The sequence below is a fragment of the Camelus dromedarius genome, chromosome 29, assembly GCF_036321535.1.
Source record: "Camelus dromedarius isolate mCamDro1 chromosome 29, mCamDro1.pat, whole genome shotgun sequence".
Lineage (NCBI taxonomy): Eukaryota > Metazoa > Chordata > Mammalia > Artiodactyla > Camelidae > Camelus > Camelus dromedarius.
In genome coordinates, this window is record NC_087464.1 from 24,921,582 (window position 1) to 24,948,745 (window position 27,164).

General features: G+C 45.7%; 3 protein-coding genes across 4 annotated transcripts in view; 2 read left to right on the forward strand and 1 right to left on the reverse strand.

The window, feature by feature from the left end:
* Positions 1-797: 797 nt before the first annotated feature.
* Positions 798-23,162, reverse strand: TMEM202 (transmembrane protein 202). Of its 2 annotated transcripts, XM_031440880.2 has the most exons (5): positions 12,753-13,042; positions 12,247-12,502; positions 6,218-6,367; positions 5,743-5,874; positions 798-5,254 (listed from the first exon to the last, which is right to left on the reverse strand). In XM_031440880.2, exons 1-5 carry the CDS (start codon positions 12,831-12,833, stop codon positions 5,058-5,060), a joined length of 816 nt encoding a protein of 271 aa, XP_031296740.1. In that variant the 5' UTR covers positions 12,834-13,042; the 3' UTR covers positions 798-5,057. The 2 variants fall into 2 exon arrangements, 1 of the variants encoding a protein (XP_031296740.1); XR_010378334.1 differs by lacking the exons at positions 5,743-5,874; positions 6,218-6,367; positions 12,247-12,502; positions 12,753-13,042 and adding an exon at positions 22,450-23,162 and having other exon boundaries at positions 5,116-5,254.
* NDUFAF6 (NADH:ubiquinone oxidoreductase complex assembly factor 6) lies at positions 16,037-23,189 on the forward strand. The gene is given in 7 exon segments (XM_064480483.1): positions 16,037-16,095; positions 16,427-16,502; positions 16,504-16,609; positions 16,612-16,742; positions 16,744-16,877; positions 16,879-17,059; positions 22,905-23,189. Coding segments are annotated over 7 exon segments (972 nt in total).
* A 13-nt stretch (positions 23,190-23,202) lies between these two features.
* HEXA (hexosaminidase subunit alpha) overlaps positions 23,203-27,164 on the forward strand; it is a 28,137-nt gene continuing 24,175 nt past the window's right edge. Inside the window, exon 1 of the mRNA XM_010977930.3 lies at positions 23,203-23,492. Within this exon, the coding sequence (XP_010976232.1) occupies positions 23,240-23,492 (253 nt within the window). The 5' untranslated portion in view covers positions 23,203-23,239. The remainder of the gene's footprint in view (positions 23,493-27,164) is intronic.

The window sequence follows — 27,164 nt, forward strand, 5'->3', positions numbered from 1 at the left end:
CCCTCTTCGTCTCTCTGCACTTGCAGTCACCCTCCACCATCTCAGGTAATCCATGGAGGCCTATTACGTGGCAGTGGTCATGGGGAGACCCATTTGGCAAAAGTCTTCTGCTTTGACTGGAATAAAGTCGTCAAGGTGGAGCCTACAGATAAGACGGACGGAAGAGGCAGCTAGCAGCTATATGGTGAATTTCTGGGCACCAGAAGGGCGTCCAGCCTGTACCATCTTCCCAGCAGTCCCTCAGATCACAACTCTTAGAGACGTTTCCATTGGATTAAGCATACTCTCTTCCAGGTCCCCTCTTTTAAGAGGCAGTAACCCTGTAAGGAGTGAAAGTTTATTGAAAGCTTTCCTCCCTTTGGAAAGAGACAAGGGTCCTATGATCGCAGTGTTCGTGGGAGGCTGGGAATGCCTCGGTAAAAGAAGGGAAATGGCACTGGGAGGGGAAGAAATACAAGGACTCTAGGAAAACTCTTCTGACCTCACTGTGTTGTACCTGAGTTGAAACAGGAGATGGACATGCCCAGACCTAGGAAGGTTCTGTCTCCTGGCCCTTTGGTGAGAGAGATGCCGAACTGTATAATAGTAATGAGGATGGTGAGGGCAGAGACGAGGAAGAGGCCCTGGAGTATTGTAGGTAGTCAGCCAAGGGAAGAGGGAAAGGAGAGGCTTGGATGGAGTGGAGGTGACCTGCCCTTAAAGAAGGCTAGACAGCAGCTTACCTCCCCGGGACCGGAACTCGTACCTCCTGCCTCTTCATGTTTACAGACACCCAGTGTCTTTGCACAAACCAGGGGTTGGAGAAGAGTCTTTGGCTTTATTTTTCCGCTGTGCAGAATTCTACTTTACATATATTTTTTAACCACCAGTTTAGGTAATACATTTTATTATGAAAGTTTTTTTTAAGAGAAAAACAAAAAGGCTAGACAGGGTTTTGGGAAGGGAGTGAGGGACAAAGGAGGATGGAATCATGGCGTGTCTTACATGCAATGGAGTCAGAATAAGGAGCCACCAAGTGAGTGGCTTCACAGGCACCAGTAAGGACCCTCTTCCCATCTCCTCAGACATGTGGAATTCCTTTAACAAGTAAATAAATGATTTATTCCAAAATGAGAGAAAAAGTTTGAAATTGTAATTATCGCCTTGAGAAATAAATTATGAAGTCACTTTCATACTAAGGTGTTAATGACTACTATTTCTTCTTCTGAGGGCAGTTGTGAGTGCAAAGGTCCCTGGGCATTAGCTTCTGATAATGAAGAGGCTTTTAAGTCATCAGAGGAGGCCAGTCAAGACAAACTTGGGCAGACTTAGCCTATTTGGAGAAGCTGTCATTACATGCCTGTGAGTCAGTGAGGGAGAGAAGGAGCAGGGTTGCGGAGAGGAGAAAGGAGAGTGGTGAGCTACGGGGGAACTGACTGGGCCCATCAAAGGAAGGGGCTGGGATTTAGAAAGCACGCACAGGGTGGCTTCGGTGTGTGGCTCCAGCAGAGATCGTGATGGCACACGGTCCAGAGCCCAGCCAGGAGCCTCTGCCTGTCCTTCGGCACTGTGCACTGCACCCAGTGTGAAGGGGACAGGCAGAGCAGCAGGACACAGTTGAAGCCCAGGAGGCAGGCACAGAGGATGCGAATGTAGCGGCGGGTCTTCTCCAGGAGCCATCGCTGGCCGGGCGGCATGGAAGAGAAGTGGTGCCTGTGGGGAGAACTGGCTGTGGTGGGGAAGGAGGAGGACGTCACGGAAGGAAGGGCATCCCAGGCGTCTGCACCTCCACTCACCGAGAAGACAAGCCCTGCATCCTGTCCTGCGGGGGCCTCCTCCTCCCTCCACACGTCAGTCTTTCTCTTCTCTGGCTCCAGAGCCTCCCACAAGTTTTTACTTTTCAATATTACTTAAAAATATGTATTCATTTCACCTGTCCCCAGCTTAAAAAAATGAAGTGAGCTTTGCCCCACCTTGACTCCTTCCCCTCCCCCACCTTGACACACACAAAATGCTTCCTCCAAAAGGACCCCACCCCTACCCAGCCTACAAAAGGCCTCTTCACCCTGTAGGTTGGGAAGCTCATTCTGCTGGGAAGGTCATGTCATTTCCTTCTCTCCTCTCCATCCTAGCTTCTGGCTCACTGCTCTTCTCAACTGCCGCGGAACCCAATCCCTTCGGCCCTAACACTCTTTCCTGCCCCTCCCCCCGCCCCAGGGGACAGAACCCACAGGAGTCCAGACACAAAGCACAAGTCCAATGTCTCTGTCTTACTTGCCAGATCTGTTCCAATCCCTTTCTCCAGCCCAGGTCTCCTCTGAACTCCAGATTCCTACAGCAACCTGTCTGCCAAGCCTGGATTTCTCAAGACACACTAACATCCAAGAAGTCTTCGAGAAACATAGTCATCCTCTTTCCGTCCTGCCCCTTGGTCCTGTACCCTTAACTCCCACCAGTCAATCACACGTGTTCTGCCAATTCCACGTCTTTAATGTTCTCAAGCCGATCTTGTATTTTTGTATCCACTTCTTTAGAACATCCCTTTGGCATCTCTGTCCTGGATTGTCACAACAGCTTTTTACCTGGTCTCTCAGCTTCCAGGTTTGTTCTTTCCGTTTATTCTCCACAAAGTTACCAAGATTGATGCCTCTAAAATGCAAATCTAATTATGTCTCCCTTTTGCTTAAAATACTCTGATTGCTCCCCACAACTATGAAGCAAAATCATGTTAACATGAATTGGTAAAAACCTAGAAAGATGGGGTTTCTGCTCACTCTCCAACCTCATTCAGTCATTCAGTACCTCCTCTGTGCCAGGTATTGTGTTAGGTCTGAGGATACAGTGATTTGTTGGAGATTTTCCATGTGCCCCTCCAGATCTACTCTCCATCCTTGCTCAAGAAGACTGGAGTATGCAATAGCTTTCTTGCCATCCATCCAGCCCTAGAGTAGGTGTGACTAATGACAGGCAGGGGCAAAGATCAGAGGTGTGAAGATCATTGTGTTAATTCACTGTTTCTCTCCTCCCTGCCTGCTGAGGGCGGTCCAGGGTAGAGCCCCTGACAGGCGCCCTTGCCACAGAGCCACCCTTCTGGATTCTGGTAGCTCCTCCTTTCACTTCATGAGCAGGCTTCGGAGCAGTAATGACTCTTCCCACTGACGTTTCCCCAAATCTTTTTCAATTCTAAGGGGACCTTGTAAAGTCCCTTAACATATAGATTCACCCGTTTGAGCCAAGTCCTCCGTTTCCTGCGAGACATGGTCCGTAATGTCATGGAGCAAAAAGCTCAGTGACATCTAGACTCCTTCTCTCCCTCCTTCGCTCCCTGTGCTCCAAACTGTTTCATTCTTCTTGCAGTTTCCTAACCCAACACGGTCCCTGCTGTGCACATGGTGCACACGTTACCTACCTTGTGCAAGGTACCTATCACACCTCCCGCCTCATCTTCGTTAACATGAGCCAAGATTCATCTTAGTCTTGCCTTTCTGGGGGCGCCTTCCCTGAAACCAACCCTCAGTGCCAGAATGCTGAATGACAGCATTTTGTACTGGCCCTTTCATAACCTTTATCACATAGTTTTGCCATCTGTCTGTCTGTATCTCCTTCTGGTCTGTGACCACCTTCAGCAGCAAGGACATAGCCTATCAGGCTGTGCACGCTCAGCACCCAGCACGGCGCTTGCTTCTGTGTGTGGGTGCACGTGTGCGTGTGCTGCTCAGCTCGTACCTTTAGGAATACAAGCAGAAGTACTAACCTAGGGGTCTTCCAGCTACCATCTGGAAGTGTTTGAAAGTTACTCACTGGGGGCCAGGATTATAAGAACTATCACGTTTGTTTTCTACACAGGTTACCAGTGAATCTCTTAACCAAAAGGACCCCGGGGCTGAGCCTTAAGAGCAGCGAGGGATGAAGCTGGGCACTGTAGCCCATTCATGCGCCAGGCTTGAGGAGAATGGACCTCAGCCAACAGAATAGTAGTGGCGGCTACTAAAGGAATAAAAGACAGAATGAATGTTAGGGGCCTTCTGCATGGAATATGGTCTGAGTTTAAAGGGGAACAGTAGCCATCAAAAGATTATGTGAGGGGAAGGTGGTAGAGCACATGCTTAGTGTGCACGAGGTCCTGGGTTCAATCCCCAGAACCTCCTCCAAAAATAAATAAGTAAATGAATCGAATGACCTGCCCCCACCGAAAAAAAAAATTATGTTATCGCCTGAATGCTCCCACCCCTACGCAGTCTTACACAGTATACAGAACATGGAAAAGGGTTTTAACTTGGTCCACATGTACACTCAGGCTGAAGAAAGCCCTTTAAGCCTCATCCGGCTCAGTAGAACAGAGCTGATGCCTTAGGAATAAAAAGAGGCAAAGGCCTATCAAGAATCTGACGGCTCCTTTACAGAAAAGTGCGTGCACAAGGTCTGCATGGAATTTCAGAGAGTTTATAGATGCCCGGTTAAGGCATCCCCCAGCCTAGGGAGGAGCCGTGGGCTCACACAACAGGCTGTAAGGGTTTCAGATTGCCAGCCCTCACAGGAAGCGGGGTTTCACGATTTTCCAGAGTCTACCCAGCAACCCTCAGCCCCTCTGGGTGGTGGGCCTTATCTCTGCTGCTGTCCATTCCACTTCTGGTAGTGGCCTCCATTCAGATTCAGCACTGCGGTCCAAATGCCTTCCATCCTGAGTGTGCCCAGAGCCACACATGATAAAAAAACTTCAAACAGAATCTGGTGGCATTCTGCATGGACCGTTGTGGTCCATGAGATCCCTGGTGCTCAGAGAGAGCTCCACCTCACGCACTGCGCCTGCCGCTAGTTTCCTTCACTCGTGACCCTGAACACTGGTGTTTCCTTTTAAAAATTTTTTCTTAAGTGATTTTCATTACTTTCTTTACGAGGATCATGCATATTCTGGATGCAGCATACACAAAGGACATCTCATCAGCTTTAATGCTGTCTCCTTCGGTGATACGGACATGATACCAGAGGGGTTTCCTCGAATCTGCACAATCTTTCCCTACTCAGTGAGCGTCTCCCCTGCGTTTTAGACAAGCAGTCGCTGGAATGTCCTGTCACCATCACAGCTCTGCACTTGGTGGATTTTCCTGTCTCTCACTTGTAGATGCTGTCTGAGACCTTGACACTGCCTCTTCCGCGGGTGGTGCTGGAGTCACTGGACCAATCCCCAGCCTCGACTTCTCTGTGGGAATTGCAATGACATTTTGATCAAGAGGAGGAGTTCTGGAAGTTAGGTAGTTGAGGAAGGAGAGGATCCCTAAGGGAAGAGAAGAATTCGAGGTGAGTTTCAATAGACAGATGGTCTTTGGGCTTTTAAAACTCTCACTCATCTTTTAAATACTCAGCTCAAAAGGCCTCTTTTGAAGGCCTCTCAGTGAAGCCAGTCCTCCCTCCCCCAGCCAGGTTCCTTCACTCTCCTGTGTTCTCATTTCATTTTGGTATTTTTCACATGGTTGGGGCAAAGCTTGAACCCCTTGGATGCAAATGATAGCTCCACTACTTTCTCTGTGGTCTTGGGCAAGTGACTCAACCTGTCTGTGCCTCAGTTAGTGGCAGAACAGGTTACTAACTGTAGGTTTTCACACTCCAAAACCCATGCTCTCTTTACCATACACTGCCTCTTGATGTCCACGTGTCCTTAATAGGAACAGTTATGCTTCTATTTCTCCTAGATTCCGCCTCCCTTTCCAGAAGTGAGTTCCCCTTCCCTCCGTCTAGCATGAGGCAGGGAGGGGACTGACTCACCAGCAAACGTGTATAAGAAGTCACTCCCCCAGTTAAGATGATAGGTCCACAGGAAGGCTGACTCCATGGCCTCCCTAGTGTGCCAGTGAACCTGTGCCAGAAATAGGATGAGGCAGAGAAGCAAGCAGGAGGCTAGGACCAGAAGAAAACATGCCAGGTCCCATCAGTGTCTTCAGTCGGCCTTGACCGCCACCCCCAGCTCTTCTATTTCCAGACACCATTCTGTATATTGTACAGAAAGGGTCGAAAGGATAGAACTTTGAGGGCAGATCAATGTGGGGGAGAGAGAGCAGCTCTGCTCTTCCCTGGCTTAAGTCAACTAACGTGACTTAAGACAGGGCAGGGAGCTGACAACTTGATGTGACTTTGGAGACGAGAAAGGGAGCAAGAAAAAGAGGATGAAAGCCCCCCACAGAGGAACTTTGCTCCCTTGAGCATTTTACCATGGTATCACCCTGCCCGTCCAGGTCTGCACCTGAGATGAAGCTGAGCACGGACACCTTCAGGTCCAAGTTAGTGGTCGTGCTTCCTGTCCTAGGGAGGCAAGTGCTGAAGAGCCAGCCAAGGCCAATGAGGATAGTGAGGACAGAGATGAGGAAGAAGGCCCTGGAATATTGGAGGTAATCTGCCAAGGAGAAGAGAAAGGACAGGCTCCGTCAGTCTGGTGGGGGACCTCTCCTGAAGAAAACCAGGCAGAGTCTGATAGAAGGGAGTGAAGACGAAGCAGCTGAGCTTGCTCTGTGGCACCAGGGCACAAATAAAGATCTCTCCCAGCTCTTCACTGATACCTGGGTCCTTTTACTATGAAGGCAACCTCTTCACTGTAAAATTAAAGATAATATGCAAGTAGTTCCGGGGACGTTAACACGTTAACTAACTTACCAGAGGTGTGACTCTTAATATCACAACACAAATTTAAACTTTGTTTTGTTCCTAATTCCAGTTCTAAAAGTAATACATGTTCAGTATGAGTGTTGGAGAGACTACGGAAGTTCCCAGGAGCGGAAGAAACTCAGCCACACCCACCGCCCGGAGACAGTCGTTGGCCTTTTATGTGGTTTCTTTCTGGTATTTTCCTATACTCTGTACACATGATACCGAATTTCACATTTTTTAAAAAAAATTATATGGCAAGATGCTTTCCGGGATCACCTGTTGTGAACATCACTTCTAATGACTACAAGATAGTGTATCACGTCACAACACTTCACTCAGTGACTGTATCATTGTTGGAATTTGTTTCTGTTTGGTTTTTCTCTTTCAGATGTATCCGGCATGCACAGTCTTTGTCAGCTGTGACCACAAAGTGAGGTCACATTCACGTTAACTCCCATATTGCAGTGATTCCAAGCCCCAACTTACTGGATTGTGGAATTTAACACCCCCAAATCTCTCTCTCCCTCTTTTTTTTTTTTTCCTGAGAGTCAAGGTCGCATTTCACCTGTGTTCAAGCAGAGGTCTGCTAAAGTTATTTTGCTCCAGTGCCCTGACGCAAGTGCCATAACACTCCTCCTATCAGCTCTTGACTCCAGGGCTCTGCTCTCTTTGGCTCTGGCCCCTACAGACTGGATGCTGTTAAGTGAGAAGAGGGGACATGCTGACTCTTACTTTTTGCTATCACATCCCTAACATGGAATAGATCCTTCCCTTGACTTCCCCAGCAATGTTTTACTGAAGGTTTAAGAAATAGAGTAGCCTAGAATTACAAGTAGATGCATCTTTTCAGAGATACTGTAGTATCTTCAATATCTTTTTCAGGGTGCTTCCTGGTCTAGCTTATTTTACATCTCACTGTAGCAATGGCCAGCTCATCCCTACCCTGGAACTTCTCTAAGAACTTCCATACCTAAGAGTTCAAGTCACGCTTGCAAGTAACCTAGAGAGAAGAAATTATGTACAAAGTTTATACCAATCTATGATCTGATTCTTAAGTTTTATTTTGTTCTCTACAATATATCACTGGCTACCATGATCAAAAATAGTAATTTCCATTAAGAAAAACCATACTCCTACCCACAGAGGTCAGTTGCTCTGTGGCTCCAACAAGTTAGTCACATTAAAACATATAACCCAAGGGCAGCACATTTCCTGAAACCTAGGTCATTCAGGGTAAATGGAATATATAGCCAGTCAGAACTGTCAGCCTAGACTGAGCTGCATGAAGCCCAGGGTGACGGGCATCTTTTGAAGCATTAAGCCCACAGTCCCTCGTGGGCCCCAGCAGCCCCTGCATACAGCCCTGGACCCTTGCCTACGGCCACCTTGACTATAACTCCTAGGACCGAGGAAGGGTATCTGACCCACATTGAACCGATTTAATTCTTTTGCTTGGATATTTGGATTCGAGACTGATTGATGCTAATGTTCTCTTTTGCTTGCTTGAATCAAGATGTAAAACAACTGGCCTGGGACATCACTGTTCAGGCACTTCCACACTAATGAACAGGAAACGCTGAGCGGTCGTGACAAAACAAAGCATAAACAAAGATGAACGACAAAGGAGCGCTAGAGAGACTGAGTGACTGGCTGGCTTGATCTTTGTCTGAGATCACAGCCTCCTCTCGCTTCCCCTAAGGTCCAGCAAACATCCCGCCCCTGGGAGTCTACGAGATTCTTCCAAACCTTTGTAAATAAGTTCACTCTTTAGCTTATGCCAGCTCAAATGGGCTCTGGTATTTAAAACACAAAAGAGTACTGTCTAAGACACCCAGTCCACTTCCTGCTTAAGATGTGTTACAGTCCAGCCTTCCTTCCACCATGAGGGGAAGCCTGCACCTTCACATTCTTCTTACAGTTCTCTCTGTCTTAGCCCCTCATATCCTGAAACCTACACAGACGAGATCACTCGTCACTCCACAGGAACAGCTACAAATCTGCGGCACAGCCCAGTCTGACCCCTCAAGGGAACCAAGTCTCTCAGTCATAATGATACACAACAGATTATCTAACCAAACTAAGTAAACACTTCGCTTCAGAATCTAAAATAGCTGCATTTGGTTAACTTCATAGTTTTTAAAATTCATGTGACCAAACAACACAAAACCTGAAAGTGGAATTCAAGCCTCACCTCTATCTCCTGTAAGATCAAAATCTATTTCAGCTTTTAAACAACAGTTTTTATAGCTGCTCACCCATTAAAGATTCAAAAATTTTAGAACCTGATCACAAAGGCACTACTTGTACACGTCAGTAAGAAGCCTCGGTCCAAAGAGAGAAGCATGCCCTCGATACAAGGAAAACCCAGGTGGGTCACCTGTATCCAAACACTGCTGAAGCTTTCCTTAATGACATGCTTGATGTGGACGTCGGCTGCAGGAACAGCAGGCGAGTCCTCGTTCCTGAAGGCAGTGAGGCTGCTGCCCTGGAAGAGAGGGCGTCTCACTTTCAGCTTGGGCAGGAAGTACAAGCCACTGGAAACCTTGCTAACGTCCTTGCTGGCGCGCCCAGGATCATCCCTTCAGTAACTGTGCCCTTCAGAGCACCATGAGGTAGGATGTGCAAGCTACCAAGACCGGAGGGGCCAGTACCCAGCCACGGAGCGGCACTGTCTCCCAGGGAACTGAGAAACCACGTAACTGAGAAAGCACTTGGTAACTGATGGGCAGGCAGGATCCTTCTCTACCATTATGAAAGTGAAACTTTGCTGGGAAAGTTCTGGAAAGCAAGAGGTGCAGGCAGTAAGTCATCCCACTCCTGTGAGCAAACAAGCTTGGTTCATACAAGATGCTCTTCTCTGTTAAGGCTGTTGAAGCCCTGGAAGGAAGCAGTGGGGGAGCCAAGATGACATGAGGGGAAAGAAGCAGAGGAGAGAAGACACCTGGTACTCAGATGTTCCAAAGAGGCTGTCTTTACCTCACCGTGGGTCCTTCAGCAAAAGTCAAAGCCCGGATGGGGAAGCAGTGCTCCAGAAGGATCTAGCCCCTTTTAACTGCGACGGAGCCAGACTGAGTGGATGGAGGTGGGATGTAGACATGGATTTTGAGGATGAGGAAGGTGCTGCTGGAGAGAAGCCGGGGAACCAGCCCACTTGTCTGGCCAATTTAAACCTCCATGCTGCAGGGTGGGTATAGCTCAGTGGTAGCATGCTTGGCATGCACAAGGTCCTGGGTTCAATCCCCAGAACCTCAGTTAAAAAATAAATAAATAAAAATTAAAAAACAAAAACACTCTACATGCTGCCACCCTTGCGTCTTCATTCCAGGCACGTAAGGTCAAGATAAGACCCCCAGACTCAGGGACAGTGCCCAGAGGTGGTTTTGGAATGGAGAAGATCCTAGGTGGATACCTAGCACCCTGCAGAGGAAGCTTTGAAATCTGTTCAGTATTTAGATTCCCTTTTACCCGGTTGCTATACCAGAACTAAACACCCCTGCATGGCTTGCCGATACTTATTGTGGGATGGTTTCTGGGGTCCTGGCTCTGGACCAAAAGACCTACGCTTTCTTCCCCACCCTCTGCAAAACAGCTCGAGTTACTCTCTGCGGCAACACACTTCTGTACGTTGTGGTCTGATCTCACCTCTGCCGTGGGGGAAATTAGCAGAAGGGTCTGTTCCACACTGAGAACTAGTAGTGAAAGTGAAGGATGGTGTTCTTTACTCCCCATGCTTTCTTCCTCCCACCGACAGCAGCTAAGGCTCAGAGGCTAGCCGTTATCTAGAACCAGGTGTAGCCGTTATCTAGAACCAGGTGGGGTCAGAGGTAGAGGCACGATGGCCCGAAGTGAGTCCAGGACGTAGGAACACGAGACCACCCAAGACAGCCCTGGTGGAGCGCTCAGAAATGACTGCAGACGCCATGGGAGGGGGGCTGAATTCTTGCAATGCACTAGGTAAAAGTTTGAGGTTCTTGAATTTGGGCAATAATAACATGCTATCGTCACAGGCTGACGAGGCCTGGACACGCTGATTACATTTGGGGAATTCCTTGTGAGATCTGTACGGCAGCCTCATGACTGACCCTAGAACTAGGCCTAGTTAACACTGGAAATAGGGTGGACACTTGACTTACAACTGTGCCCCCAAAGGACTCACTTAGCTGACATCCTCTAAACAATGAACAGTTGGCGTGATAGGTGAATTCAAGGCTCCAAGAAATATTCTATTTGCTGCTTTGTAACATCTCAAGATTCTGACTCACTATATATTTAAATAATAATCTCAAGGCCTGAGATCCAGCCGGTGTACCCGGTTACATAAACATAACTGCAGCTCAATTTTTATGGCTATTGTCTCCTACTCCATCTCTCTAGAAATGGAATTAGCGAGAGTAAACCTCTGGATATGCACAATCACGTTGCTTTGGTTACACCTGTTAACGCGTCCCCAGTACGCGCGGGAGCATGTAGTTTATGTATGACCATTTACAAATCGCTGTTATTGTCATGATAGAAAAATCCTCTCTCATCGTTCATTTGGTTTGCCATTCTTTAATGACTGAGGTGAAAGTCATTTTCCCTATGTTTAGACATCTGTCGTTTGTTTTGTGAATTGCCTGCTTACAGAAAATTTATTTATTGGGGTATTTGTCTTTTTCATATTAATGATTTATATATATTTTATATATTAAGGCCATTAACCTTTTATCTTTCATATTTATTGCAATTACTTTCTCTAGTTTTTATTTTTAGCTGAAGGTGCAGTTGAAATGTCTGTCTGCCCTTGAATTTAGCTTCCTCCCAAGATCTTGTTTCAGGACCCTGCCCCTTAGCTCCAAATAACCACAGCCTCTCCCAAGTAACTGATACCCCACCCCAGGGCTGGGCCGAGGTGCCCCCTCCCCCCTGAACCTGGGATTCCTGTTTATCTAAGAAGGAGAAGTAAACACTTTACTCGTGTGTCTTCTTTCACAAAACCTGTTCCTTTGCGTAAGTGTACCTCTTGTGGGTGTTGGGGAAACTGTTCAGTGTAGTTACATCTTTCCTCTGTCTTGGTTCTGGTTGAAAAACTCATGCATATGGTATCTTCCAGCCCTGGCAACTTATTTTTAAATGTTATGTGTTGTATTTTCAGATTTACTTAAATTCACATGAAATTGGACAGTAATTTTCTCTCTAAATAGCCGGCAGTTGTTATACGCACATCTGACACGCACTCAACTTCTCTTCTAGCCAGCAGAACCACCTGACCCTGAGAGTTACAGCTGATGGAGGCAAAGACACTTTGTTTTATCTCCCAGCTATGATCAAGCCCGTCTCTTTCTGCAAACCGCATTAGAATCACAAGCCCACGTGGAACAGCTCATAAAAGACAAACGAGTTCTTCCCAGAGAACAGAGACGATATACCACCTCAGAATTTGGGAGAGGAAACCACTGGGGGAGGAGGGAGAGAGGGTAGGCTGAGGACACCAGAGAAAAGGGTGGCTAGGCTCACAGTCTGGCTGAGATCCCTCCTGGACTTGGAAAGGTGAGGGCCAAAAGATCTTGGAGGAATAAGGATGCAGGGCCAATGTGGCAGAAAGCTCTGGAACAGTGGGGCCTGTGGCATCAATTTAGAGGCACTCACAGGGTGGCTTGGGTGTGTGGCTCCAGCACAGCTCATGGTGGCATGAGATCCAGAGTCCTGCGTAGAGCTCCAGGCCATTCTTGATCACCAGGAACTGCACCCAGTTCAGTGGGGACACGCAGATCAGCATGAGGAGACTAAAACCACAGAGGCTGCCACAGAACATTCGGATGTAGGTGTGTGTCTGATCCATATGCTGCTGCTGCCTCTGGGGTGGCATCGAGGCACTCGGATGTTGGTTGGTGGGGAGAGCAGGCTACAAGGATGAGGGATGAGGGAAACATTGCCTACTCAAAAAAGAAAACCCTTGATCCCTGGGGTCTCCTGCTCTTCTCTACCACAAGTATCCCCCTGTGGGTTCCATCTGTGGCTCCTTCCCTAGCCCGTCTGTAAAAAAGCAAACATTGCAGGGCCCGCTTTTCTCTATCTCTGGGATGCTCTGTCTGGGCCCGCCTGCAGGTAAGTCCTCTTCCTCTCATCCGAACCAACGTCAGGCACCTTCTTACCCTTTGGTATTTCCGGTTACCCTTGACTTTGGGAACCTTGGGATGGTAGAAGGTAAAGGTTACTGGGTCCTTCCTCTCCATCTTGGCAGCCAGTTCACTTTCTAACTGCCACGGAATTTGTCTCAGCGCGTCCTCATACACTGGCAGAATCAAAAGGGGCCGGGAACCAGGGCACAGATCCCATTTCTGTTTCCTGTCCCGGGTCTGGTCAGATCAGGAAGAAGTCATCACCTTTCAAGCACGGGCATACATGCGGATGCTCCTCACCCTCCCTGCTCTGGTTCCTCCCAACTCCTTTATTAAATACATCCCCCCAAATTCTGTCAGCAGTTGCTGTGTGTCAGGCTTTGTGGCAGGTCTTGGGACTTAAAGAGAAATAAGACATAGTTCCCCAAACGCAGATTAAAAAGTGTAACGCGTGTCTCCAGGACTCAATAGCTTGTGGTTACAATTTAAGATTATTTTTTATCTTAATCTACCAAGATGTATAAGTAAGTATTTTTTATACAGATAGACGCATCTCAGTAGCCCAGCTTCATGTTCTCGCCCCAGCTGTAAGTGGAACGCGCCAGCTGTGCCTCAGCAGGTGCAATGACCAGTCTGTCAGCCACAGTCTTCCATGCAGCATCTGCTTTTTTCTTCCTTTCTTGCTCTGGTTCCCCCTCTTCAATGCCCTCTACTCATGAAGCCACTTAAGGGTGCAGCCCCTGCCACTGCTGACTGGGCCCTGTGGAAATGCCAGCATCCCCAGCCCAGGGGGCTACCAGCCAGTGTGCTGAGAGCTTCCGCTCAAGGGAATGCAGCAGTGCTGGGTTCTACGTGGGCTGAGGAGACAGCCCTTCCCCGGTTCCACAGCCAGCACAACGTACGCCCAGAGTATCGCCAAGTCTCCTTTTCAAATAACTCTCTCAGCATTGTCCTGACTCCTCTTCCCACAAGGGCTCAAAATCAATCCAGGATGCTGAACAGATGTCTTCCTGTTCCACAGCGTGAACACTGGTCCAAATAAACGCCCAGCTGTATCACCAGCTCTCGTTTTCCTAAGCTGGGGCTGAATCAGAATGTCCTACCACACTTTCCTCCTAGCATCCGCTCTCCCCATCCACTCCAACCAGTGAAACCTATTCTGTATTTCAGCTGGTGGGAACCACAGGCAGCAGCTAGTTGATGCCCACGCTTTAGCACATAGTCAAAATGTTATTTGACTCTCTGTCTCCTAGTATTTAGCCTAGTGCCTGAAAAGAATATGAATACGTTGAATGAATGAGTAAGCAATACATTTTTATACAAAGTGCAGAGGTTGATACAGAGGACAGAACAGTTAACACTGTCGGAGGGAAATTAGGGAAGGTTTACTGGAAGAGATGACATTCTAGTGGGATTTTAAAGGCATCTGCCAAGTAATCAAGTGCAAGGGCATTTGAGGCAGAGAGAACAGTATGTCTCAAGTCAGGAAGCCGTGAGCACGACGGAAGCGTCAGAGCAGCGGAAGCAGCATGACTCTACCAGGTGCAAGACCAAAGACAGGGGTCGAGGGCTGCAGATACAGGCAAGGATTAGGTCACAAAGTCTTCCATGCCATGTGATGCAATTATACTGTGAAGTTTCAACGGCTGGAATATTCTAGCCCTACTGGCATGGTTGGTTATAGGAAAGACTTTTCCAACTGCAGCAAACTGGCTTGTTTTGCTTACAGCCTGTCTGTTAGATGCACGTATATGGTTAGAGAGCTAGCTACAGGCTGTGAACAGGCAGGCCTGCTTTTCCATCTGGTTCTGGTATTCAGTTAGTTCCAACACTTACTGGTCAGGTCCCTTTGGGAAATTCCCTGGACCTCAATGAACCTCAGCTTCCTCGTCTCTGTAACTGGGATAACAATCATTCGTGCCTCATAGAATTATTGTGAAGATGAAGTGAGACAGTACACACAAAGCTCTCAGCACAGTGCCTTAATAACTGTGCAATAAATACTATTACTGATGGATACTGATATTATTGATAAATATGCTGTATCTACAAAGCAATAAGTGCATGGTAAATACTACCTATTATTATTTTTAACTGTTTTTCCAAGTGAGCTTCAGCACGGCCTTGGCACAGGCCACCCTGAGACAGATGAAACAGCTATGTTAGTGGAAAAGATGTGTTACCCGCCCCACCACTTCTCAACGGGCACATTACTAGAGAGATGATACTGTAAGGGGGTCATTTTGTGAACAGTGTCTGATTTGGTAAATGATGCAACTCTCTAGCTATTAAAGGGACAGGTAAGGCACCATTCAACTCTCAGGCCTGCTTCCAGAACGACCAGCAGGCAGGATGCTCAGGCCAGCTGGGAACTCGCTAGGGCGTGGAATGCATATGACAAAACAAGCATTCACTCATATCTAATGGCTGTGTATATCACCATCCACCTACTTTAGAAAGCAATTTGGGCAGCCACTATGGAGGACAGTATGGAGGTTCCTCAAAAGACTAAAAATAGAGTTACCATATGATCCAGCAATCCCACTCCTGGGTACGTATCAGGAGAAAACTCTAATTTGAAAAGACACATGCACCCCAATGTTCACAACAGCACTATTTATAATAGCCGAGATATGGAAACAAACTAAATGTCCATTGACAGATAAATGGATAAAGATGTGGTATATATATATATATATATATATATATATATATATATATATACACACACAATGGAATACTACTCAGCCATAAAAGAGAATGAAATAATGCCATATGCAGCAACATGGATGGACCTAGAGATAATCATATTAAGTAAGTCAGACGGAGAAAGACAAATATCATATGATGTTGCTTATACATAGAATCTGAAAAAAAATACAAATTTTATTTACAAACTAGAAATAGACTCACGGACACAGAAAACAAACTGTGGTTATTGGGGTGGAAGGTGGGGGGAGGGATAGATAAGGAGTTTGGGACTAACAGATACACACTACTATGTATAAAACAGATAAACAACAAGGTCCCCCTGTATAGCACAGGGAACTATATTCAATTTCTTGTAATGAGCTGTAATGGAAAAGAATCTGAAAAAACATATATATAAATGTACATGCATAACTGAATTGCTTTGCTATATACCTGAAACTAACATTGTACATCGACCACACTTCAGTAAAAAATAAGAATTAAATAATTATAAAGTAAAATAAAATAAATAATAAAAAAATAAAATTAAATAAAAAAAATTTCAAAAAGCAGTTGGGGGTCCCTAGTCTGCCTCCACTTCCAGGCCCGTGGGGTCCCAGGGGAGCATGGCCACAGCCAGTGGACCGGGTGCCTCGAGCACAGACCACTACTACATGGAGCTGCTGTGGAAAGGACACCAGGATGGCTGTTTATGTTCCCTGCTGCTCCCTGCAGAATCCCGGAGCTCTGCTTTTGCACCGAGGGCCTTCAGTGTGGAACTGGCTCAGGCTGGTCAATGACTCGGTCTCTGAGAAAACAATTAGACTGATGCGAATGCAGTTTTGGAAAAAAAAAACATGGACTATACGTCCCGTGATAATCCACATCAGCCGGTGGCTACTGAACGGCGGGGGGTCTGCACACCAGCAGGGCAGGCCCCACTTCCGGGCCCCAGCCTGACTTCACAGAGTCCAGTAAGGATGGACAGCTGGGCCCCGACATGCGGGGCCGAGAAGGAAAAGTGGATGGGGAGCTGCTGTCAAAAGACATATAACCTGATCCAAAGAATGGCTTATAAAAATCACTGACGAAGGAGGAAAAAAAATGGGATGACAAAGCATATCATGATACGCAGGAACTGGAAAAGTAAGCCCAGAACACACAGAACTCTCTTCTTCATTCAACACTAGAAATACTGGGTAAAAGGATCTTGGTGCGTTTCATGCCACAAGTCACACTGGAAAAGCACAAGGCACTGTCATAAACTTAAGAGCAATGCCCCACCATGGCAGCTGGAAAAGGGTGTCCTTTCCCTTGGATATTTGTATGTTTGACAAATACAACACATGATGTTTCACAAGAGGATTTCCTGCAGGAGAATCAAGATGAAAATGTGAGAGACGTAATCTATGTAATCTATGTCACTACAAGCCAGGCGCGTTTGCACTTAAAGAATGCTAGGCCCTTCTGCAACAGTGAGAGTGGAAGCGTTTTCTAGCTCTCTTCAGGTGGCTCTGGGGGGCTATTTAAAGAAAATTCAACAGGTGGATTTGGATATATTCTACCCATCTTGAGCGCAGAAAGATACATTGCTTCTATCATCTTTGCATATTCAGTCATAAAGAAAACTATATGACAATAATTTTATGGTACTAAAAAAAAGCAATTTTGGTTAGAAAAAAACATAAAGTAACATCTTTGTGGAACTCGAAGTAGATCAAGTTTTTTTTTTTAAACAAGGCATGAAAAAGCATTAACCACAAAACAAAATTTTGATAAACTGAACTACACTGAAATTAAGAACTGTGTTCACCAGAAGATACTATTGAGAGAGTCAAAAAGACAACCCACAGAGTGGGGTAAGATACTGCAACATGCATACCTAACGAAGGACTTGTAGCAAGACTGTATTATGAACATATCAACAGGAAAGAAAACAACCTACTAGGAAAATGAGCTAAGTCCTTAACTGGCACTTAGCAAGATACCAAAGTGGCCATTAAACATATAAAAAGGAGTTTGACTTCACTGATCATCAGGGAAATGCAAATCAAAACTACAGCGCAATATTATTACACTTCCATCAGGATGGCTCAAACGAAAAAGCGTGGGCAAGCACGCGGAGCAACTGGAGCTCTCACAAGCTCCTTTTGCTGGTGTAAATTGGTATGATCACTTTGGAAGACTGCTTGACAGTATCGTCTGGAGCTGAGTGAACACGTGCCCTTTCACTCTAGGTAGGTGAACGCAACGGGAAAGTGTCCTTATGTCGCCAAAAGACAGACTCCGGTGCTCAGAGCAGCACTACTCATAATAGCCCCACACCGAAAACTGCTCAATTGCTCGTCAACAGAAGAATGGAAAATTGTGGTATATAAATACAAGGAAATACTATACAGCAATATGAATACTCTATAAGCACACAAGAAATATGGATAAATCTCATAAACATAATGTTGAGCAAGAGGAGACAGACACGAGAGTACATATGAAGTACCAAACAGGCAGAACTCATCTGTGTTGTCCTAAGTCAGAAGTGCCTCCGGGAGGAAGATGACTAGGGACTAGGAGGGGACACGCAAGGGACTTTTGGGGTGCTGGAGAGGTTCTATTTCTTGATCTGGGCACACTGATTATCAGAGTTCTATATGTATATTATACTTTAATAAAAAGTTAAAAAAATTCAGATGTATATATTAAGAATCCTCATTAAAAAATAGAGAATCTTAAACACGTATTTTTTGTCTTGGTAATTTCACCTCTAGGAATCTGTAAAATCAGTATTGTATTATTACAGCTTATTTACATAACCTCTTCTCTACCAGGAACTGTGCTAGCTGCCGTGCATACATTAATCCTCTTGCTTTTGTGAATCAAATTTTTCCATTTTACTTCCTAATTTGTTACTGCTAACATATAAATTAAATATCTATTTCTGTGTGTTTATCTTTTATCGGGACACTTGACTGAATTATTTTAATTCTAATAGCTTCTTTGGATAATTCTCTTGAATTTTCTAAGTGACACTGTATCATCCATAAATAATGATAATTCTGCCTCTTCCTTTACAAAACGTGTCTTATTGCATTGATTGGACAGTGTTTATTAAGGATAGTGGGCATCCTTATCTTTCTCTTAGACTTAATGGAACTGACTCGATTGCTTTTTGTTTCATACGTACATTCATTTTCATGTTAAAGAAGTTTCATTCTACTTCTATTTTATGAAGATTTCTAATTTAGAATAGCTGTATCAAATTCCTTCTTAGTCTGTAGAATATGGTCTTTCTCTTTTAATCTATTTAACATAAACACTGACTTAATGCATTTCCTACTGTTTAGCTCGTTTTGCACTCCTGTAATAAAATATGTTTGGACAAGATACATTATTCTTCTGACATACTTCTAGCAGTATTTGTTTTTATAGTTGACCCAAAAATTATTTAGAATTTTAGAAGTATATCCACATGTTTAGATTTTTCCTCCAATTTTAATATATTATAGTCAAAGAATATGTCCAACAAGAATTCTACTTTTTGGAATTTAGTAATATTTGTCTTTTTTGTCAGTTTTTTAAATATCCTATGGACATTAAAAAATAATGTATAAGATAAAAGCTTTAAATATATTTGTGTAGGATGTAAGATTCTAAATCTATTATATTTAAATTATCAATTATATCATTCAAGATGTTCCTATGCTTGTTTTTTCTGCACTTGATAAAATACTCTCAGAGAAATGTTAACATTTCTCACTATGATGATAATTTTTTCTTTTCCCTTGTATTTCCTCTGGTTTTTGCTTGATATATATTTGCTTATTTATTGTAAGGTGCCTAATGGTTTATGATGTCTATCTTCTTTGTGAATGATCTAGGTTCTTCTCTATAATGATGTAGAAGTCATGTATCCTGGTTCTGTCTTGCTAGAGCTTCTCTGTCAATATTATTAGACACATCTTTTTAAACATTAATTTCAAGGCACCAACAACAGCAATGAAAAGATAAACACTAATGTGGGGAGAGAGCAATGAACTGGGCACTTTCACACATTATTGGTGGGAATGTAAACTCTTACCCTGTGTTCCCAAGTGTTTATGGTGAGGGGGTGGGGAAAGCAGCCCTGATTATCTGGCTTAAATCAGGGGGGTCTGAGGCTACTCTCAGTCTCATCCAAGCTCCAAACTGGAGGATGAAACTTCCCAGTGAAAAGCGAAGTATTCATGATGAGAAAGGATGAAAATAGATGCCGGCATGGCAACCAGTAGCTTCTATAATGGTCACTGCAGCATTGTTTACAACTGACACAACGTGGATGCAACCTAACCGTGCATCAAGAGGGAACTGGTCCAATAAACTCGGGACATGTACACTGTTCTTCTGGGGAGATCAAAGAATTCTGATTAGCGCAGAGCTTTGGACGAGGGTGGGGCCTCCAGAAGCACAGAAAGGAGAATGAAGGGAACCTGGGGCTGGTAAGTCATGGAAAACTGTGGGATTTGTACAATGAGTGCCAGGTCATGAAGGAATAGATTATAAGGAAGTAACTGACAAGTGAAGAGGAAAAACTGACCAGAGGAGCAAATATTCACAGAGAAACAGAAAAGCCAAGAGAGAGAGGAAGATGAGAGAGTGTTCAGGCCCTTGATTTCTGCTCCTTCTGAAGTCTTGTTTTCTATTTTTCTGGGTTGTGTTTATCACTTCAGTAGACCTCCTCTTCCATGAAATAACATGAGTCAATATTCCTTGCAAGCAAAAGGCACGTCATGGAGATAAAATCAACATATTTTGATAATGTGAGGACTTCTTATGACACACCTGTATTTAAAGGTAAAGGAAAAGGAGGCATAAGAGTCAAATTTTCTGGGAATCCTTTTATCCTCATCTACGGCTCTGATCTCAGCTGCTCTACTAACTACCCTCTCTCCTCTGGGCTCCGTTTGTCCCTCACAGCATAGGTGTTGATCTGGTCTAGGCGAAGACCTGAAGCATAAGGAGATGCTAAATAGGAGAAGAGATATTCAGGGCTGTGTGCTAGACACTGAGCCAGGGGCTAGGAATACAGCAGTGCATGCAGAACCTGCCCTTAAGGAACATTCACTCTAGTGGAGAAGACAAGACAAATGGACAGGCAATTACGCTACAAAAGCAAGTGTTCAGATGGAGATTAGCTCCGAGGGTTGTGGGACCTTACCCAGGTTTGAGAAGTCAGAGAAGATTTACATGGTGGTAAAATATAAATTTAGACCTTTAAGTAAGTGGTGGGAGTGGGAGAAGGGCATTCCAGGGAGAAGGGACTATGGCAGAAGTGAGATACTCAGGGCACATTTTGTCCTTTCGCTGTTCCCACAAACCCTATGCTCAATATGCCATCGTCTCCCTAACGTCTGTGCTTTGCCCGAGCTCCCCTTCCCTGCCAGCTCACATTTCAGAAGCCAGCTCAAGCCACTTCCTCTTTGCAAGACCTCCCCAGGCAAAATTAGTCAATCCCTCCTCTCTCCTTCTACACTGATGACTCTGCTTTATGAACCAAAAATCTGGTCATGTCTGACACTGAATTCTTTTTCTGGTAGATAAACTAATTTCATTAGAAGCTGTAGATATGGAGATTAAATCATGTTTCATTCATTTAACAGATTGTCTTTAATAAAAGAAAAAATAGAGAAAACAACCAGATATATACTGTCATTATTTTTGTTACTCATCTACTGTCAACGTTGATGGCAATGTTGTATATGTACAAATCTAAAGAGTTTATATTGTTAAGCAACTGTTTATTTTAATGTTTGCTACTATCTCTATGCTAGGCTCTGAACATTTATTTGGCTTATGATGTTTTTTAAAAAAACTTTTAACGGTTGTTCATTACTTTTCCGGTTGTCTAATAGACTGGTCAGAGAGGGGATAATTGGAGTAGTATGTTTGGAATATTCTCTCAGCAATAATCTCTAAGCATTTTCATTAGCAATTTTTTACAATCTATTTAGGTCCAGTTCCTTCATTTCGTGACTCTTTTTTGTAAGACTTCTTTCCCCTGATACAAGGTTTATCACATAAAGGGGTTCCCTGGTACCTGCTCAGTCCTGAAACCCCACTTTGACCTACTGCTCTCACATTTGAACCTGTTCTGAACTCTCCCCCAAACTACTGATTCAGTGGGACAGTAGCCTGATTATGAATTTGGCTCTTCTGACAATGGTTCTGGGATCCTCTCCCTAGGTACCTTGGGTAATGTCCCTCCTGACTGGTGGAGTACCTAGACACATATTAATGGTGATGAAAATTCAGGTTCAAGGATTGTGGAAATTAGTATAAACAGGCAATCTTTGGATCTGAAACTGCAGCTGTGAGATCTAATTTCTACTTCCTTTGCTACAAGCTCCATTCTAGCATAACCAACCCTCTAAGAGAAATTTCTTGATGAACCCTGGAAAGTTACAAAAGTGAGAGAGGATGTTTATCTGATTTCCCATTATAAGCCATGTGTTTATAACTGCTAAATTAGGTGCCTAAAAACCTAAATATAAGTGACAATGATTTTTAAGAGCCTTTTATTTTTAAAAGTTCATTTTCCTGATCTTTACACTTATTCTAATGCTAAAATGCAATTTTATGATAAAAAAAATTACCTACTAGCCAAATGATGCCTCATGGCAGCATTATTTTATATGCTTTTGCAGTGAGGGAGGCGACGGTGCTCTGACAACACAGTGGTGAACAAGGGAGGCAGGGTCTCCGACTCTGTAAGTATCTGCGTTCTCAGTGATCAGCCCTCCAGGCTCTCTGGTATTAACCCCTGTGATTCTGGATACCCACCATTTCCTGGCTCCACAGCTCTCTTCCGTTCCTATTACTGTGGTTCAAGCTCTCATTATCTTCCATGTCCAATGAAAAAAGGGCCTCCTAACGGATTTCTTATCCATCCAACTACTCAGCATGAGATTTCTAAAATGCAAATCTTGGGGATGCCTTTCAATCGCCCACAGCATGAAGCCCTGACTCTTGGACCTCCTATTCCCATGCAAACCCCTGCGGGACTTACCTCTGGGTATAAGAGCTGTCTCATTTCCGGGTATTCTCCAGCTTGCACCCAAAGTTCAAGCAATGTCTTACTGCTTGCACTAAGCGCAGGACCTATCCTGTTGGTGGAGTTTTGTCCGAGGACAGGGGATTGGGGGCAGTTACTAGGCGATTATCAACCATTAATAGCCCACACCAGAGGCAGCAAATGGGACGCCGGAGGCTTGCTCTGAGAAGTGCACATTTTCTCCCCAGCCATAAGTAGATCCCATTTTTGTGACCTCGTGATGCCTCCCTCCAGCGGAGCCACCGTGACTACCTAACTCCAGCCCCTTGCAGACCCACAGCATTTCAGTTCACAAGGACCTGCGGTTTTAAGCGTCCACGTTTTATGCTTCTCAAGTTCCCAGGCCTGGGTCGTCCTTCACCTCCCGGCGGGCCTGGCGACTTCTTACTCCGCGTTCGAGACTCGGGAAGGTCCCTGTGTCGCTCGCCCCCGCGGGGCGCCTCGGGGCCCCACTCTCCCGCACTCGGGGCGTCTACCCTCTGGCGCGCGCGGGGTTCTGTGACCGCGGGCCCGGCATCCGTGGGGGGGGCGTCAGCCACCGCCCCGGGGGGCCGCCCGCCCCGCGCCACCGCCGCGCCCCGCGGGAGCTCGGGGGCTCGCCTGACCCGGGGGGGCGGGGAGGCGGAGAGTCGCCCTCGCGGCGCCGCTTCCGGCCACGTGACCCGCCAATCGTCACGCGGGCGCCGCTCACCTGACCGCGCGGTCACGCGGCCCGGGCGGCTGCGCGAGGGGAGACCGGCGGGTCATGGCGGGCCCCGCGCTCTGGGTTCCGCTGCTGCTGGCGGCAGCGTCGGCTGGCCGGGCGGCAGCCCTGTGGCCGTGGCCGCAGTACATCCAGACCTCCGACTGGCGCTACACCGTCTCCCCGCACGGCTTCCAGTTCCGCTACCACGCCAGCTCGGCCGCCCAGGCGGGCTGCTCGGTCCTAGACGAGGCCTTCCAGCGCTACCGTGCCGTGCTCTTCGGCTCCGTGGCTTTGCGCTTCCCCTCCCCCGCGGGTGAGTCCGACTGCCCGGCCTCGCTCCCGGCCGCCCGGAGGGCCTGGCAGGGGACAGCTCCCCAGACCTCCGGAGACACCCCTTGCCCAACCCTCTGGTCTGGCCCAGCCCTCTAGTCTCCGCTTCCGCTTGCCCCTTTTCTCCAAGTGTCCTCTCGGCCTCCCCGAGGATTAGTCCCCCACCTCCATTCACTGCTTCACTTCTGGGGCCAGAGCTTTTCTGGAATCCTGCCCTCGGGCTCTGTATGTGACCAAAATGTCTGCTTTAAGACCACCGTTCAGTCAGGATGGCAAGTTACTGAAAATACTGGGCCAGTGCACATCTAAGGTGATGCCTCTGACCGTGTTCAAGTGTCCAGGGTCCTAGCGAGGCTGTGACCAGGGCTGGGGAGAGGAGACCAGAACTGACACCCAAAATTGGTAAGACACTGTACTTATCTAGAAGTACATGAAAGTATCTGACACGTAGCATATCAGGTAAATGTTTAAACTGTGAGAGAAAACATAGAACACTTCCATAAAGAAACGAGTTTTGAGCAAGCCACTTAAAGTGAGATGGTAGATGTAACTGGCCAGGACCGAAAGGAGGGTATTCCAGGAAAGAAGGAAGGCTTGAGCAGAAACACAAGGGGCCATGATTGAGCTCAAAGTGCTGGGCTGGTGTGTGTGATGAGGGTGGGGGCTGGGGAGGGGTGAGGGAGGGGGAGGGTGGGATTGAAATGAAGAGTCAGGAGTGCTTCCGGTATGGGTTTCGTCTGGAATAGCAGGCGCTGGCAATTTTCTTTAAGGCAGCTGCTGAAAGTTGTGTTGGAGGATTATTATTTCATAGCAATTGATGAGTAGAGTCGTGAATAGAGTCAGCCACGCCAATAAAAGTTCTACTTTATGGGCTTAAAATTTAGAGTTTTCTTGAAACTCCTGGAACCCAGATCTCCGGTTATGCCGTGTAGGTGTTTGTGGAGGGAAGCTGTATTTACGGGTGGGCCATGTGGTAATGTCATTTTGTCTCATGTTTCAAGTATGCTTAAATTGCTTTCAAAAATGTTCTCATTTGATATATAGAATTAAGAGCATTTAGTTAAACAGGTGGCACTTAGAGTGTGACGGATGATTTAGGGAAAGAAACAGCATCCAAGGTAGTTCTTCACTGGTAAGTTGCACTAAGCTCTTAGTCCTCCTCTGACGTCCACATACTTCTCTAAATTCTTTGTGGCATATAATAGAATGCCTTGCATAAGACTGGCGCTCAGAATATGTTTATTTTGGTATAGAAAATTTAGGGCCTGACTTAGATCTGTCATCTAATTGGTTGGTATGTGCCTCTTCCAGTGCTGGGCACTCTGGTGGTTACAAGAAAAGTGTGTGGCCTGGGCCCAAGCTTTGCAGTCCAATTGAGGAAATATGAAGCAAAAGACACAGTGTATTACAAGTGCTGAAAAGATAATCAGAGTGTTTACTGCTGTTACATAAATTAGGATAATCCCTATACTTGTAAATTAAGCCTTTACTTCCATTGCTGTAGGACTGTGGTTTAATCAAGAAAACAGAAATGGGGAGGTTATGTGACAATGGTGTGCTACAAATTCCCTAATGAAAGATTTAGAGGCAGATAAACTAAATAAAAAGTATTTCCAATTTATTGCCTTCCTGTAAATGAATATGCTCTGTTAGTTGATGGCTCTAATCCATTGAGAGAGAACGGAACCTGATTTGGATGAACATGACCAGAGACAAGACAAGTAACTTCCTTCTCTTTTGTTCCTCCTACGGAGTCTTCTCTTCAAAACATAGTTTCCTGGAGAGGCTTTTAGAAGACTTGAGCCTTAATCCTTTTTCTGCAAAAACAAGGATGAATCTGTGGAGAAAGGCAACATCCACAAAGCCCAGACCATAGTATGTTTCTCTGTGGGACTGATTTTGGTCAAGAAAACAACATACACAAGTTAAAACATAGCTGAAGCTAGCTCTCCATCTCCTTTCTCCAAGTAACTTCCTTGGGTTAGTGTTTTTCTTAATGCAGCACAACTTGTGGTTCTGAGCCTGAAATTCAGTGAAGTTCATTCTTCGGTTTTCTTAAAAACAAGTCTAGTGTTAAGGTTCAACTCCATTCTGAAGTGGCCTCCACGGTCCATTCATTGTAGTCCATTAATAGCTCAGCGGTCTGTCCAGGTGTTTGGTGTTTGCCCCTGTCTCTGTAGTTGGCAGGTGTTTCTGCCAGTGGGAGGGTGTGTGCTGCGGGCTGCTGAACCTGCTGAATGGAATTACTCTATGCTCTTGATACTCGAATGACCTATTATTATTAAGCCACATCCTGTTTGCAAATTAAAGATCTGATCATTTGGGATTGCACCCATCTGATGTTGCTCCATACACTTTTGGGGGTGCTTAATGGAGTTGATAAAGCCCCGGTAAAATGGCTAAATCCAATTATGTCATTTGGCTGCATTCTTCTTTGCTTTTTCCTGAAACTAGCTGATTGAAGTCGTAGCCTTTATTTGTTGTTATAAAGTTCCCATCCTGTTCGGGTGTTCACACGCACATCCTTGCGAGTTACTTAGGACAGCATTGTGCCTGAACAGAATAATTCCCACCCCCTTCCCCAGCCTTTTATTCTAGAATGGAAGGAAGATTATTGTATAAGTATCTGGATCCTTCTGCTGCCATTATGAATATTTGATTTGCTCATCCTTAGATATTAAACAGGTGACCAAGTTAATAAGGGGCATAGTTCATTATAATCTAAATCTCCTAAAATACCTCCTTTGGCCATTCCTTTTATAACTACTCCTGGAACATAGTAGATACTTGATTATTTGTTACATATATTAACTTAAAAGGACTACTTTGTATGAAAAAATTGTAAAAAGGCTTCATGGCTTTTGTTTATTTCTAAGATCATCAAAAAGGAGATGATTTGTGGGTTTCATTTAGAACTGATGGTCTTTCCTTTCAGGTTTCAAAATGGAAATACTAGTATGTGATTCCAGGGAAAGGAGGATCACACTATGCTGTGGTCCCAACTCAAGCTGCTCTTAACCCTTCCCCAGACTGGGAATGCCTCCAGAGGGTGGAGGAGGGAAGCTGACAAGAAGCAGCTGGGCTGGGGAGGGAGCGCATTGCTGAGCAGTTCTCCACTCTGACCCGACTAGTGGCTGTGCGCACTTTAACCTTTCCAGGACAAGGACAAGGCAGAGTCCTGTGGAAGACCTGATTGCCAGTTACATGTGTTTTTTAAAAGCAAAAGAGGAGAAACAATGCAGGAAGAGAGTTGTGTAGTAGTTATTTTTCTTGTGAAGGGGTGTGTGGAGGATGGAGGGCTGCATAAGGGGAGAAATACAGTTATCCGGGAGGAACGGGTAGCAGGAGCTTGGTTTTTGGCGAGGGGCAAAAATAATTGTGCTCCATTTTGAATCCCCAGGCCCAGATTCGCTTGGCCTGCAGTCCTCAACCAGTCTGTCTTCTCACAACTCTTTTTCTTTCTTTGTTACTGAATCATAAGGCTTTTCCAATAGCCCCGGCTGGTGCTGAGCCCAGGAAGCTCAGTTTGACCAAGGTGTGTGGGTAGTCTGGACCTGGTGTCTGAAGGGCTCCAGTCTTCCTTCCTGGAGCTGTTGTTGCCAGCCCACCCCACCCTGGATGTTCTGCTGGAAGACCCCTTTACAGTGGAGGACTT

Excerpts from the sequence above, each read along its gene's own strand:
- TMEM202 (XM_031440880.2), bottom strand. The coding sequence starts at position 12,833 with ATGGAGAGGAAGGACCCAGTAACCTTTACCTTCTACCATCCCAAGGTT. Across the intron at positions 5,875-6,217 it reads CGTGCTCAGCTTCATCTCAG|CCTCCTGCTTGCTTCTCTGC; the intron begins GTGCAGACCTGG and ends TTCTGGTCCTAG. Across the intron at positions 5,255-5,742 it reads CTTCTTATACACGTTTGCTG|GGATCCTCTCCTTCCTCAAC; the intron begins GTGAGTCAGTCC and ends CTCTTCCCTTAG.